The sequence below is a fragment of the Agelaius tricolor genome, unplaced genomic scaffold, assembly GCF_023055355.1.
Source record: "Agelaius tricolor isolate 1412-34295 unplaced genomic scaffold, bAgeTri1.0.p SCAF_9, whole genome shotgun sequence".
Lineage (NCBI taxonomy): Eukaryota > Metazoa > Chordata > Aves > Passeriformes > Icteridae > Agelaius > Agelaius tricolor.
In genome coordinates, this window is record NW_027269269.1 from 30,584,883 (window position 1) to 30,599,618 (window position 14,736).

Here is a 14,736-nt window from a genome sequence, read left to right on the forward strand (position 1 = left end):
ATATAAATATATATATAAGTATATAAATATATACTCACATATAAAAACAATACATATATTCTCCATAATAAGGCAACTTCTGAACCTCTTTCACTAACCATACCTCTGTAGTCACCTTACTACACCATATTCTCTCCCATATGAACACCAACTCTAATACAACACAACTGACTCCTCCTCTCCCCTCAAGAGCAAAGCAGCTTCCCAGCTCTACAATGAATTTTTGAGCTGCTTTCTGAGTCTGTCATACCACCTCCTAGCATGTCCTGCTAACCTCCCAGATGCTGGTTTAAGTGTGAGATCATAAGCATGGAAATCCAACCATAGATTCTCCTAAAGGCATGCAAAGATGACCATCTTACATCTCCTCTGTCTACAGGCTTGAGGGTGGGAAGACAGAAGAGCTGTTCAACTATCTAAGTCTAAACAGATTTAGGATCATTACTGCATTTGAGAAACACATGCCCAAGAAATATTTGTTCTGTATTGATTCACCACTGAAACATAAGAAAATAAAGGACAAATGGAAGACGCACCAGGGCTGCCACACAAAAGAAACCAAGAAAGTCTCTCAGCACCTGGACGCACAGCTGGAGACTTAACTCCTGCAAACACACAATGAGGAGGACTGAACTTTGTGCATTTGTGTCTCTTTAAGAATACCAATCTCCCCAGTTGATCTGGAGGAGGTATTTTACAAAGGGGACCCTCAAAAAGAATCAGAGGTGTGCAGTTTCCTGGGAAAGTGCACTGTCCCTTAACCACTTCTCAGGTAGGGCAGGACAATTAAAATACAGTAATTCATTATTAAGTATGGGCTACATTATGGCTCATCTCAACTCTAGCAATCCCCCAACTAGTTTTGTCTGGGCTGTATTTATGACAATTATTTTGCTCTACATTTTTGGGGAAAGCAGATTACACAGCTTGCTTCTTTGATGTGGAGGGCCAGGTTTCAAAAGAAGACTACAGGCCCAGAAGAGTAGAGTGTAGTTTATACATAAAGTGAATATTTCATCACAAGTTGTATTGCACACTTCTATCGGGAAAACCAGGATTTATTGAGGCACACAGGAAACATGTCTTTTGCTCAGAATAAGAAAGTTCTGATTAAAAGAACTTTTATGCACTAAAACAATCACACAACATGCTTTTTGATTTGACTCTAAATCTACATGTGGATTTTGTTCCTACACTGCCATCTGAAATCATACTACTAAGGCTCTTGTAGAATCAAGTCACCTCAGCTCTCAAGGTCATAGCAAAGACCTTTTTTAAAGGAATGCAATATCTGTGACTACAATATACCTTCCCTCACATTTAAACATAACAGCATAGTAAAAGCAGCTTGTATGCTCCAAGCTGAGAGACTACAAGTTTGAGAAGGACAGTATAATTTTAGCACAAAATAATGTATTTCTTTTCACTTCTCTGTCAACTTGGCTTGAATGTTTCTTATTTTTCATGCTGCAGCACAGAAGGCCAGTACCCACACAGCACAAAACTTCCATGGCTAAAACTGGTGTGCAAAGCATTGAGGAGTCCTGGCAGTACAGAAGCAATACATCTCAAATGCACTACACATATAGATTAAGTTAATTATTACTTTTCCTCCCAATAAAACCAACAACAACACCAAAAGAGAGTTCCTTCCTAGAGCTAGAGATTTATGGCAGTACTACTTACTATATCCAACAAAGAAGCCACCTTTTGAACAGTTTTCAAAGTTGGCCTAAAAACCAGATTATATTAATCTAAAGAAGGACCAGAGATCTCTGCACTACTGGAGATATACACAAACACTTACTAGATTCCTTTGTAAAAACACGTTTGGGATGGCAACTGAACTACAAACTTCTTTTTAGACATAATGATTTAGTGAATAGGAGCAGACTGCAATACTTCAATTACCTGTTAGCACTTGCAGGGTTTCAGAATGTATATACAATGATGCTGACTTTGTAGGAAATTACTTGTTTATTCATCTGTTAGTGACAGGGCCACAGTTGTGTGGCCTTTGCACAGTTGTGTGCCATTGCACAAGCATATAGAATCCCTGCCCAGAAAAGCTTGCAAACCAACTGTTTGTTAACACAGTATTTCAACCCTTTTACCTCTCTTCATAGGCCAGGCTTGACTGGTATGTTCAAGTATCAGCAGAGTTAATACTAAGTTATGCTCAACCCACATTCACAGCTGGGATACAAGACACACATTTCATTCCCAGTTGAAGTTACCTGAGGTGTGTCCTGAACTTTTAATTCCTCACTGGTCAAATATTCCGCTTACAAGCTCTTTAGACTGAGAGCTCATGGTAAGGGAGAGAAGAGAGTTCCTTACCTCTTGTGCAGTAAGTGCATGTTCCCCTGCTAGAAGCAGCATACTCAGGCCTCCCATTTGTGTAGGATCTGTTAGAAGAATAAAACGAAGTCTTAAGTTGATTCATTTGCTTGTTTGAAAAACCTACCACTTGCACCACTAAAGACCCAGAAGACTATTTGTCACAGACACTCTCAGCAAGCTGCCATAAAAGGCAGTTCAAGAGAATCACAAATAACCATTTCTGTACCCTCTGGGAAAGCTTTCAAAGCTGTTTGAAGGATTTAATTGGATTTGTGTGCTTAACACCCCATTGCATGGATTTACAATTCTACTGCCAAAGGTTTTATGTACTACAGAGATGAATATCTTTAAAACAGCAACTGCAATGATCTCACACATAAATATACACAAAGATGTTCTAATAATGCTCAGGTTTGTAAGTTGGTGGATGCTCCTACCAAGGAAGCGGTTCCTTCCTTGGCAACTGAACAAATAAAAGGATGGAACAAAACAACACAATCAAGCTCTGAAGCAAAATTTCTATTTTCATTTGTCTATAATTTAGAGCTGTATTTAGTGGTGAAAAGTGCCAGCCTGACAGCTCTGAAGCATGAAGCCAGAACAGCACAAGCACTGGCCAGGCAAGCTGCCTGCCTACTTGTTGCCCTGCCAATACAATACATAATTGAGGAATGTAAAATGGAGATATAAATGTTCTTTCTCCAAGTATTTGGTACTGACAGCTTTTTCCCTCTAGCCTTCCTGCACCTCAGGAGCTCAGAAAATGACAAGAAGTGAAAGCAATAAACTCTGACAGTGCATTACTCATGGAGTAGCTTTTCCACTCAGAACAGTGGTTGCTCTTCATCACTATGAAGACTAATTGTCTGATTTTGGGAGAATGCCTTGGGAGCAATGCAGGCGCCTGATTTAACACTGTCATGTAGAGACAGGGAGACACAGTGGCCAAATGTCTCATGCAACAGCCACAATGTGAGTGGATTTTTTTAATCTTTTCAGCTGACATGGGCCAAACCTGTACCTGTAAACCTCCAAACAGTTTAGGGCTACAGATGATCACAGTCCAATTCATGGGAATACTCATCAATGCTGTTTAATTCAATATCACAGATGCTGCCCAAAGTTTTCCTGCACACAACATCTCTCACTAACATTCCCAAGGTAAGTTTTTCCAATAGTCTTTTAGAAGGGTATTAAATAGAAACAGAGGAAAACAATGTAAATAAACCAGGCTCATTTACTACCTCATGGATAGAAGAGTGGCATATTATTAAACAGTATTAAACAGGCATCCTAAATAGCACCTAGCTTCAAACCCAATATTCAACTGGAATTAACTTTTTCCTTCACCATAATAAACACATAGAACGCATGTGTTTTAGAGGTTTTAGGTTTTTTGAAGAAGTTTGCCTTTTTAAATTAAAAAGGAAAAAAACCCCACACTTCTATGAAAAGACAAGGCACTATCAGAAGTGTAGGATCTAGTAAGAGGAAGAGACACAGAAAATGAAAAAATGTGAAGGGCCAGTAAGTATCTAAACACAATTCATAAGTGAAGTGATCCTATCAGATCCTTTTGTCATCCAAGCAGCTGATCAGAAACCATTCAGTCCTTCAAACCAGAAGACATCAGAGCAATTAGGAAGTGAAAAGTTAACACATATCTTGAAAGATAATGCCTGAGCAGGCAGTTGATTTGGAGGAGGGAGAGACTAGAAGAGATCTCCAGGTCTTCCATAAACTTACTGAGCCCCATATTAAACAGTAAGGCCTTGGCTCGCTGTTTTCTATTTCTTTACTCCCTTTGGAAGATGTTTGCAGGATAAAAATCTTCTAAGCATTAAGGGCTTTCTTCCAGGTTTTAGCTTAAATATCCTCAAGGCCAGGTAGTACATGTTTTTCTGGTACTCGCATCTCTAAGATTAGTAACTGTTTCCCTAAATGGTATCTCCCTTTTCTGCATTTACAGGACTTTTCCTACTCTTCTTCCACTTGTTTTCTTGGTCTAAACAATTCAAGATCTCCCAATGTCATAAAGCACATCCATCGCCCATAATTTCAGCAATTCCTACAGCTCTCCTCTGCAGTTATCCCAGGTGCAGCTTGTCTTTCATGTATATGGATGACCAGCAGTGCAACCACATCAGATGAGGGGGGGTCCTGAAAACACTGCCTGACAAACTGCAGTATAGCACTTTCTCATGCCTGCATCACCCTGATGACTCCCAGCTGCTCTTTTGTGTTTTATTATCCTTAGCTGTTGGTCCTTTTCCCCCTCCCCAGCTTTGGCCATCTCAAGAACACCCAGTTTACAACTGGAAAATTATTGCATTTCTTCTAAATATCTTCTTGGTAGTTTTGCCTTTCTGCCTTTCAAGTAAGTAGCTTATCATAAGAGAATAAAGATGGAAGTGTGGTTTAGTGTTTTTCTCCCTAAGTAAGCAAATACTTAAACTGTTTATTTAAATATAAAAATTAGGAGGAAGGAAAAAATGACAGATGAATTAGAAACAAAAGTTTAATGTGATGCTTAAACCACTTGAACACTTAAGCTGCAGCTGTAGCAGAGGGTTGGTGCTTAGATGTCTGTTCATGATAAAAACAAAAATCCTTCTACTAAGTTTTTCAATTACAAAATAACTTCACCTAAGGGAAGACAAAATGTACATATCCAAACACTGCCTTTTGCTTATAGTGCCTTCTCAGCACAATAATATTCTCTTCTGGCACTAGGAGCTTACTGGTATGTAGAAGAATTTTAAGGGGTATTTTACAGAATTTATTCTTAAATCAACAGTACTGGGAAAATAGCACACACATTTGACTTGCAGAATGGCAGGTGATTCGTGACTTTCTCAACAGCTTTTAATATTGATGAAACTTAAAACCATCTCTCTGTTTGGGAATGACATACTTTGTTAGTACTGGGCTGGTTACAGACTCAGCAGGCTGGCTTGTTCATCATTTCTCTGTCAGAGGAAACAACAAACTGCGGAAGTACTAAGCAGGAAGAAGGCCAGCAGAAACTAGCTTCAACCAACTTTCACCTGGGTGCATAATTGAGCTTCTTTCTGAAAAACAAACTGTGTTTCTATAGGGATATAGCCTACTCTAAAAGTGTCTTTCTTCCAGCCTTTGCCTCACTAAAAAGCATTTTGGCATGGATGGTTTTCTTCTGAAGCAAAAATATGCAAGTACTGTGAATCTCACACATTTGTAGGGCACAGCTTTTGCAAACAGCAGTGCTCTTTGCCCCACATCCTACACAGGTGAGCCATATCATGAGAAAAACATGCTCAATTACAGCTTCCCAGCTGGATGGTCAAGGACACCACTAGTGGGTCTGCAGGTCAGAAGCCCAATGCTGATGCCATACCTCAGTTTCTTGATATAATATAGGTCAGCATAACGAACTTAAATGTGGCATGGTTGTTCTTGTAAAGCCAAAAAAAAGGACAGAAACAGCTTGTATGGGAGTTACAAAAACAAAGTAAGATCTTACTGTCTACATATTAGATTTTCCAAAGTAAAATATAGTACACAAAAAGCAATCAAGACATGATTAGCAATGACCAACAAACAAAACAGATTTCCTGGCATGATTCTAGACTTGTATAAACCCTGTCTTGAGGAAGTTACCTGCCTTGAAGATACAAGTGAATCAGTGGCATTTCAAAGGTAAAAGTGGTTTTGAGGTGGTTCAGCTACATTTCAGTTCATCAGATAGTATACAGCCTGGATTTTAAAGAGATTGTACTGGGGAGAAGAGTGAGAGTTGAATTGAACTATCATCTGAAGTCAAGCAGACAAGAGCCCAATAAACATATATAGCGTGAACTGGTATATAGTTGACAAAGCAGTAATCCATTTGGCATGGCACACTTGTCATGATGTGGATGCTGCTAACATCTCTGTCAGAAGCTGTCTTTATTTTATAAGGTATTCTTATACCCAAGATATTGCCAACCTTCACTGGCATGAGGATTGGAGCAAGATCCTATGAATTACTACGCTCATTGACTCAGCCTGCAGGAAAAAAAAACCAACCAAACTATCACAGGTAGCACTAAAGGACTTTTTCAGACATAAATGGCTCTATAAATAGAGCAATGAATTCATTTCTAATTAATTCTTAATTTCTCTGTCCCCTACTCTGACAGGTGTTGATTCAAGACCTCTGTGCGCAAAAACTTGACATTAGGATAGCCCAGCAGGACCACTGGGGGATGGATGAGAGGTAGATTAAGGCTTGTTACTTTTTCTTTGTGTTAAGTCAATAAATATTTAAGGAGCATAGAAATGACTCCTCTAAAAGCAAAAGCAGAATGGTCTGAAGGGGTTTGTGATTTTTCGAACTGCTCTCCCGTGTATCAGAACTATGCAGCATGAAACACTTATTTTGATCACATTTCACAGTTCCTTAAGAGCCAGAAGAAATTTCATTACAGGCATTTTCATAGCACTACACTAAGATATACATGCCTCTTTATTCCTTTTCATTCTTTTAAACTTGCTCCCTAAAACCATTTTCTACTCTCCAGCTCACAATCTCTCTAAGCAGAGAAGTCCTATCTGCTACACACCTGTCATAAACCAGGTAGGATATGACACAGTTTCTAATTTTATAACTACTCATGCATCTGAAACTTTAAACAAGCAAAAAAATAAACCAACCAACCAACCAAACAAAAAAGACCCCAAAACACAAAAAACCCCAAGGGAAACAAAAGGAAAAAACAATGGCAGGGAATTTTTTTTTTTTTTTTTAACATTGACTGCTAGGTTCTTAAGCTTCCAGTATTTAACATTAATGTCCCTGTATTTCAAGGTCATGATTACAACAGTTCTGCTATTTATGGATATCAGTGAGAGATTATCTGCTTTTCACCAGCTCAGGCACTCCACCTATACTTCTTCACATGTTTCTTTTATTTTTTTTCCAAATGTTTAGAAGTTTAGAATTTGCTCCTCTGAGATACAATGGGCAAAAGAGCACATTTAAGTGAAATTAAATTATGCTTCCCTTGATGAAAATACAAAAGTAAAACATTTGTACACACTAAAACATTAATCTACAAGATTATCATATATAACTTGAGACACCCATAATTTTTTTTTTGCAAAGAGTAAATTACTTAAAAGAGTACAGCGTTCTATGACAGAGAAACAGAATGCACACAATCAGCACTTTCCTTTTCAACCAGAGTAACCAGAGAATGGAAGTCTCTGACAGCAGATAAACTGGAATAAAAAAATCAATCAAATCTGGGCCCTACAGAGGTTAAGAGTTAGGATGCCTCACATCTTGAAAATAAATCATGCACTACGGAAAATTTTAGAAAACTGATACACAGAGGTTTAACTACAGTTTTGGCAAACTAATCTGGGACACTACAGGACCATGTGTAGTAAAGAAATCAGGTATCCCAATTCAGTTTCAATACCACATCCCCAGAGCTACAGCTGAGTACCATGGATGGGAATCTCACCTGCCATCCCAAAGTTAAGTTGTGGCATTTCTTCACTTTTGGTTACTTTCCTTGGGCTAGGTAAGTCTTTTGCAGAGTCTGATGCAATGGCCCATAGCTTTTTCCTGTTTGTAACACTGGATGCCTGGGTTTTCACAGGTTTGTTGGTTGTGGGGCACCACTTGTACCCTGGGTTTGCTTTCATAAATGCATCCTTGTACTAGAAAAGAAAAGAGAAATTACCAGTCATTACATGATACTCTACACAGGGCAACCAGAGCACACTGCATGTAAGAGGATTTAATACAGTAACTAATCCTTAAATATCTTGATTTTTTAACAGTTTAATCGCATGCTTAGAGTCCAACCACCAACACAATTTGCTAAGAAGAAGTATTAAGATAAGGAGAGTTGTATCTAAAAAGCAGGTTTTCTCTTTCCTCTCCTGAGGGTTTATTACCCAGAGCAGGCTGAAGTTCTGATCCTGCCAACTGCTCCCCAGTGCTTGTATGCTCATGCTCTGAGAAACAGGTACTTTAATTCTTTGCAGGTTTCCTTTCTAGTTTGAATTAAATAAAAACCCACATTTAGCAATAAATGCAGCATGATGCCTTAACTTGCACTAATTCTTGAATAGTTCTGTATTTTAGAATATGAGTATATGCTTTCCCAAACCAGGCACCAAAACCAAATTGCAACCAGTATAATGTCATATTCAGTGTCCTGTGATAACACCATCCCAGTGTTCCTTCCAAAATGTACCGCACTGTATTGGCTGCATAAAACAAACTGTGACCATCTAAAACACTCTTTGGCCTTGAGCACCCAGCACACATCTCAGTTGTTTGCTGTGTTTTTAGTATGAGGCAGCAAAACAAAGGAAGCCAAACTACACATGGGCAGTGGGAGAAAGGGTTTGGATCCCACAGTTTGGGAGGTGGGGGAAAGGACCAGGATCTATTTTATTCACAAAACACCAAACATTAAACCAAGATTTTTGAACATTAACAGTAAAAAAAAAGACCGCATTTCAGTATTTTACATCTGCTGCTATGCAAAGTTGAGAACTGGCAAATCAGAGGAACATGCCACACATTCCAGCTGCAGATGTTTGCCTAACAACTGATAGGGGTGTACAGCACTTGCTGCTGTGGGAGCCTACCCAGCCAGTACCAGTGCTCAGCACAGGGAGAAGGAACCCAACACCCCTTCATGACTGGGTAGCTCCCAGGGGCAGCACAAGACCAAAAGAGCGGCTTTGTGCTTGGAAGCACATGGCAGGGCAGATGCAGGAAGTTTGTTCTGTGATTACACGTTCCCACCCACACAGCTGCCATCAGTCCTGGTCATGGCATAGAGAAGCACCTATGTTTCATGCACATGCATGCACAGAAACATAGAGAGGAAAAACAATCCCTTGGGCATCAGATACAGAAATAGCACTGAAAGCCTTGTCCTCTGCTAGAGCCACTACAGTGTTTTCCCAGCTGAACAGTCTGCCTTGTGGCAGGGTCACCATTGCATGTTTACTGCTTTCTTTCATTTCTATCTTCACCTTTGAGCTGGCACTTGCTACCTCCAGACTGTAGCAGAGATAAAAACGTTTCAGTTTACAAGAAACACGGCACTGTGTGAACCCTGCTGTGGGAAGTCCTGTATTATAGGAATGGCTATAAATAATAAAAATCTGCAGGGATCACTGACCCACATACATGCTGTATTTTCTGAATAGGGTGTATGTATTAAATCTGCAAAGTAAGGACTGCGACACTGCTCGCCTCACTCCTCTTCCCTTTCCCTCGGTTTGCTTTGGGAGCTCAGTACACCACAAAAATAGCCTGGTGGAGGGAAGGGATAGGAAGGGGAGGGTAAGGGAAGAGGAGGAAAGGAAATACACGACAAAGCAGCTTTGCCTTCCATTGTTAAAGCCACAGCCCACTCACAAATCATGTTACCAGCCTGCAGAGTGAAAAGCATAGAGTCGCTAGCAATGAGCTACATAAGCTCTTCATATCAGCAATGCTGCTTTGAGTAATTGAATTATTCTATTGAGTAACTTGACAAGCCGACAGGCTGCCCATCAAATGAGAACTAGGACGCATGCCATTTGTGAGATGAGGCTGCAATAAGCTTTTAATCAGTTTTCAACAAGAGTAATTCAAGTGAGCTGGTCTATTAATGTCTTTTTTTTTCTCTGCAAAGCCAAGAAGTGAACATTAACTGCAGTTTCTGAAGGCAAAGGAGCAAACCGAGGGAGGACAACTCATTGGAACTGTTCAGTTTCAACACATAAAATAAAAAAAGAGAATATTTAAAAAGTTAAACAATGGCCAAGAAGTACTTTACATAAATGCATACAGGGGCCTGATCTAAATCTTAAAAACCCTCTTGGTATTGACTTTTGTGACTACTAGACCAAGGCCCAAAACAAACAGATAGATTTTGCTTACGAGGTCATGAGAAGTTAAATTAAATGAGCTACAAAGTAACAAGCTACAAAGTCAAAGGCAATAGTGTAATCTACTGCTTTCCTCCCTTTCACCAACTGTGCAACTTAACACAGCAGTCTAAGCAGATGTCTAAAATTGATTAAAAAAGACCCAAAACCCAAGCAAACCAAACCAACCAAAGAAAACTACAAAAAAACCCAACCCAAACATAAGTACCTAACCTGGAATGAAAGACACCACCATGCTTTCCACAGCAAATGGCAGGGACTGCCCAGCAGTCATGTTCTGAAGTTTCAGGTAAGAAATAGAACAAGAAGTGTTTGTGGGATTGGTCTGATGCCTTATTTCTGTTTTGTGAAAGCCTGGAGAATGTTATGTTATGCAGCAGGACTGGTGCCCCTTCAGAACTGAGGTTAAAACTCCCCAAGATGCTTTCATCACCAAATAAAAAAAGATTTGCTTCCTGTATTTGTGGTAGGAACAGGAGCTCACAAGTGGATTTCAGCTACACCTCAGGCTAGCTGTTTGCACGTGATTGATTTTAAATGCATGCTATTAAATGTCACATGAATCCCAGAGACCTAACATTAAAAAAAAATTCCCTAGAATTCCCTGAAGGATGCAGGGTTTGCATTACACATGTTATAGTCCATACATCAGCCACTGGCCTTGCCAAACTCCAGTCAGCAAGCCAGGACAATTGTCCCCTCCTACCCTGAGGAGCTGCCAAAGCAGTGGCACCACAAGGCCAGCAAGCTCCCAGTGTGGCTGACTGGACCTGAGACACCACTGGCCAAGGACCAGCAGGGAGAAGTGTTCAGCTCAGCCACTGAATGGCAGCAGGATCACACAATCGGCAAGGTTGGAAAAGACCTCTGAGATCACTGAGTTCAGCCTACAGACCAACACGCTGTGCCAGCTACACCACAGCACTCTGAGCCATGTCCAGCCTTTCCTTAAACACTTTCAGGGTTGGTGACTCCACCACCCTCTGGGTCAGTCCACTCCAATGTCTAATCACATTTATCAGGCTGCTCCCTACGGGAAACAACCCTGACTACCTGGATCTTGCTGCTGCAAAGACATATTTAAAAACGAAGTGTCTTCTAGCAAGGGAATAGGGCTTGAACAGTAACAATCTCATCAGATACTTCCTAAGGCAGCTGAACACTCCCAGGAAGTCCTGTAAGAGTTAACAGAAGAACACTACCCTTATTACTGAAGTGAATAGAAATGCTGGTGCATATTTATGAGTGGCCAGATTAATTCCTCTCAGTGAAGGAAAATGCTAAAACATACAGCAACACTTCTGGTTCCCCTTTTGAGTATGTATCAACTACTGGGCTTATATCCTAGACAGTGAAACTTACAAATTTAAGCTTATCTAGGAAGCCTGCAGGGTAGAAATAGAAAGCCTACTAATAAAGCAACACCAGCAAAAGCAGACATCAAGCTCTGCAGGTGCACCACCAGGTCTCCAGGGCAGTTGTTGCTAAAAGAGACCAGAAACCACAAGATGGAAAATAGAGGGAATGCGGGGCCAGTTTTTCCTGATAATGAAGGTAACCCAAGGTACCTTACCTACTAGGAAACTTCTCATAACTCCAGCCAGCAAAAAGTTTGGGTGCCTCACTATCTCCCAAAATGATGCATCTTGCATACAGCTACACATATATAAGTAAATATACAAGTGCCTTTACATGCATACTGCTGAGGTAATATCACTGCTAGTCTTAAGCAAGCAAGAAACTGAAAGCTTCTTGCATGGCACGTGATCTAACCTAAATGATTTTGGGAGCTATAGCAACAAGTAGTAAAAAAACATTCTAGAGACTGTAGAAGAGCAGGGACTGTAGCCACTGCCGGAAGGACCACTTCTGTAAGGCCCACATGTATCTCTGCAGGAGTGGTTTGGATGCTCAGGGTATACAAGAAACATTGTAGGGTTAGCAGACATGACAGAGGGTTCCCTGGAAGATGTGTGTCCAGCCAGGACAGTGGCTACAGGCTGTGCAGTGAAAGTCAAAGGACACTGAAAAGCTACATTTAAGCAACAGAAGATTACTCACTGTATCTTAAATCTCAGTGAGCTTATACAGGTACTCAAACAGAAGACCATTGGTACAATGGTATTTTTATTTTCTTTCAAAGACACTCACCTTGATTTCTAAATAAATTCTCTTTAGGAAAAAGCAAAGTACCAACAGGTGGTTCTCACTACAGTTGACATTAACCTCTTTTTGACAGTCTCAGCAGTAAGCCTACCTATAGGTGAACTTGTTCAACCTATGTGAACCTGCTTGAGCAGTGGGTTGGACAAGATGATCTCCAGAAGCCCCCCTTCCAACCCCAACCATTCTGTGGTTCTGTGAAAAGCAAGTGTTACAATAAAAGTACCAATCCTGGCACACAGAATAGGCTTGTTGTGAAGAAGGCCCAAATGGATTCAACAGCACATTATAGCTGCTCATTATTGCTGTAACATACACTGTTTAAAGAATAAAAATTATATGCTATCTCTCTTCTAGTTCATAGTCTTAGTACTACTTATAATGATGTAAACTACTTAGATTTATTGTTCTGCTTTGATGTTGAATATTCAATTTGTTCTTCATGCCAAAAAAAAAAAATCACTACAAGAACAATGATTTCTATAACAATATGATTAATGGTTTCAGATCTGTCACTTCATACAGAAGTTCTGCAATTATTTTCCTTCTTAATGAACAAGTTTCCTTCAGCAAGATAAAAGGCTAAGAAAAACAGTCGCATTGGGTTTGTTTCTTCCAAAAATTATTTCTTTATTCTCATCTTTCCTTTCTCTGCATTTGTACTGAATCTTCTAATTGCCCTTTCTCCAGACATTTAGAGAAATATCGCTAATTCGTAAGCAGGGAATGCAGAATGAAACTGGAATAGTTGGACAAAGCTGAGACTCAAGTGTTTCTATACTGTGTCCCAGATGAGAAACTACAGAGGTCCTACAGACCCCGCTTAAAAAGGACCTGCCATGCTAAACACTTTGTTTTTCTTGTGGACCTTTCCATGTTTACATGAGTTACTGAACAATTAGACCTAACAGCCTGTTAACAGTAGCAGACACTTCAGATCCCAGGGCAGGCATGGGTCATATCAATAATTTCACAGCCATCTATACTTCCCACAGTGTGTTAGCAAAAAAATACTCAAAAAAAGGAGAGAGATTTTTTTCCTTCTCACTGCTGTTCCTTTATTTTTATTAAGATTGAATTCATAGGTTACCCACAATCTGTATCATACAGGTAGTCACAGGGATCTGTTTTGGGGCCAGGTTATCAGCCTAATTAATTGGCTGTGTTTTTCTCACTCTACTATCAATAACCACAGCCTTCTTGGCAACAGCTTATCAAGAAAGCTATTTCTTAAAAAGGCTCATTTGAATTTTAAGTTCACATAAATATACTTTGTGAAATACAGGGATAAATCTCCTTTCCTTGCTCCTGGTTAACGTACTCTGATTAGGCACTGCTCTCTGATTTGGTATTGGGCTCACTAAATCTTGCTTAATCAGAAACTGGTTAATGGGGAATGTACTTCAAGAAACACTAGTAATTTTTTAATTCATTAGCATCAAAGGTAAAAAGGGACTACATTTCTTGACTGTGCCATTGGTTTGGTCCACCAGTAGCTGTCATCACCGACTGAGAATGCACAGGTAAGTATCACTAGTCAGCTGACACGGAACTGTATGTTAGTGTTTACAATGGTCACTATCCTTGTGTTAATGCTTGTACTGCAGAAATTATCAGGCCATACAATCACAAAGTCCATATAATTGTAACAATGACTACTGGAACCAGGTTAGTTTGTGTAAACAGAACAATTGCTTTCCCTTCTGGTCCAAAGGATCAAGTGAATTAAAGCAAGAAAAGGACTGCTCTGGGCACCATAATCCTATGGTGAAGCTGAGGAACAGAGAGAAGAGAAAGATCCCACAGAAAACATTCAATACACAGAGAAAAAGAAGACAATACGTAATGAACTCCCTTTACATCGACCATTCAGACAGAACATACCTCCTTGGCCATGTCAGTGTATTTCTGTTTTTCTTTTGGATCTAGAACAGACCACCAATCTGCCAAGATCTTGGTTGCGCCACGATTATCGAGGCGAGGATGTTCTTTCCGCACAAGAGAGCGGTGGCGTTTGCAGAACAAGAGAAACGCATTCATTGGTCGGCGAGCTCGTTGCTCTGAGGACTCGTCATCTTCAGTCTCATCAGCATCCTGCTCTAAACCATCAGGGCCAAGGAGCGGCACCTGGCAGAACCGAAAGGGAAGGGGTGTAAGCTCAGTTATCCGCGTTTTGCACAAAGACTGAGACTGTGTGCGCTGTATGGGAGTGAGGGAGAGGCACACGGATGCACACAGCTGTCTCCAAAGGCCATCCGTTGCATCCAGACAGTGCAGAGTTCCACATCAAACCTCCTCACCTGA

General features: G+C 40.2%; 1 protein-coding gene across 9 annotated transcripts in view; it reads right to left on the minus strand.

The window, feature by feature from the left end:
- Positions 1-14,736, minus strand: part of BBX (BBX high mobility group box domain containing) — a 150,091-nt gene that overhangs the window by 58,638 nt on the left and 76,717 nt on the right. For all 9 annotated transcript variants that reach the window (XM_071433500.1, XM_071433495.1, XM_071433497.1 and 6 more), the window contains 3 exons: positions 14,317-14,559; positions 7,833-8,031; positions 2,341-2,408 (listed from right to left, as the gene is read on the minus strand). In XM_071433500.1, coding sequence (XP_071289601.1) covers positions 2,341-2,408; positions 7,833-8,031; positions 14,317-14,559 — 510 coding nt within the window. The remainder of the gene's footprint in view (positions 1-2,340; positions 2,409-7,832; positions 8,032-14,316; positions 14,560-14,736) is intronic.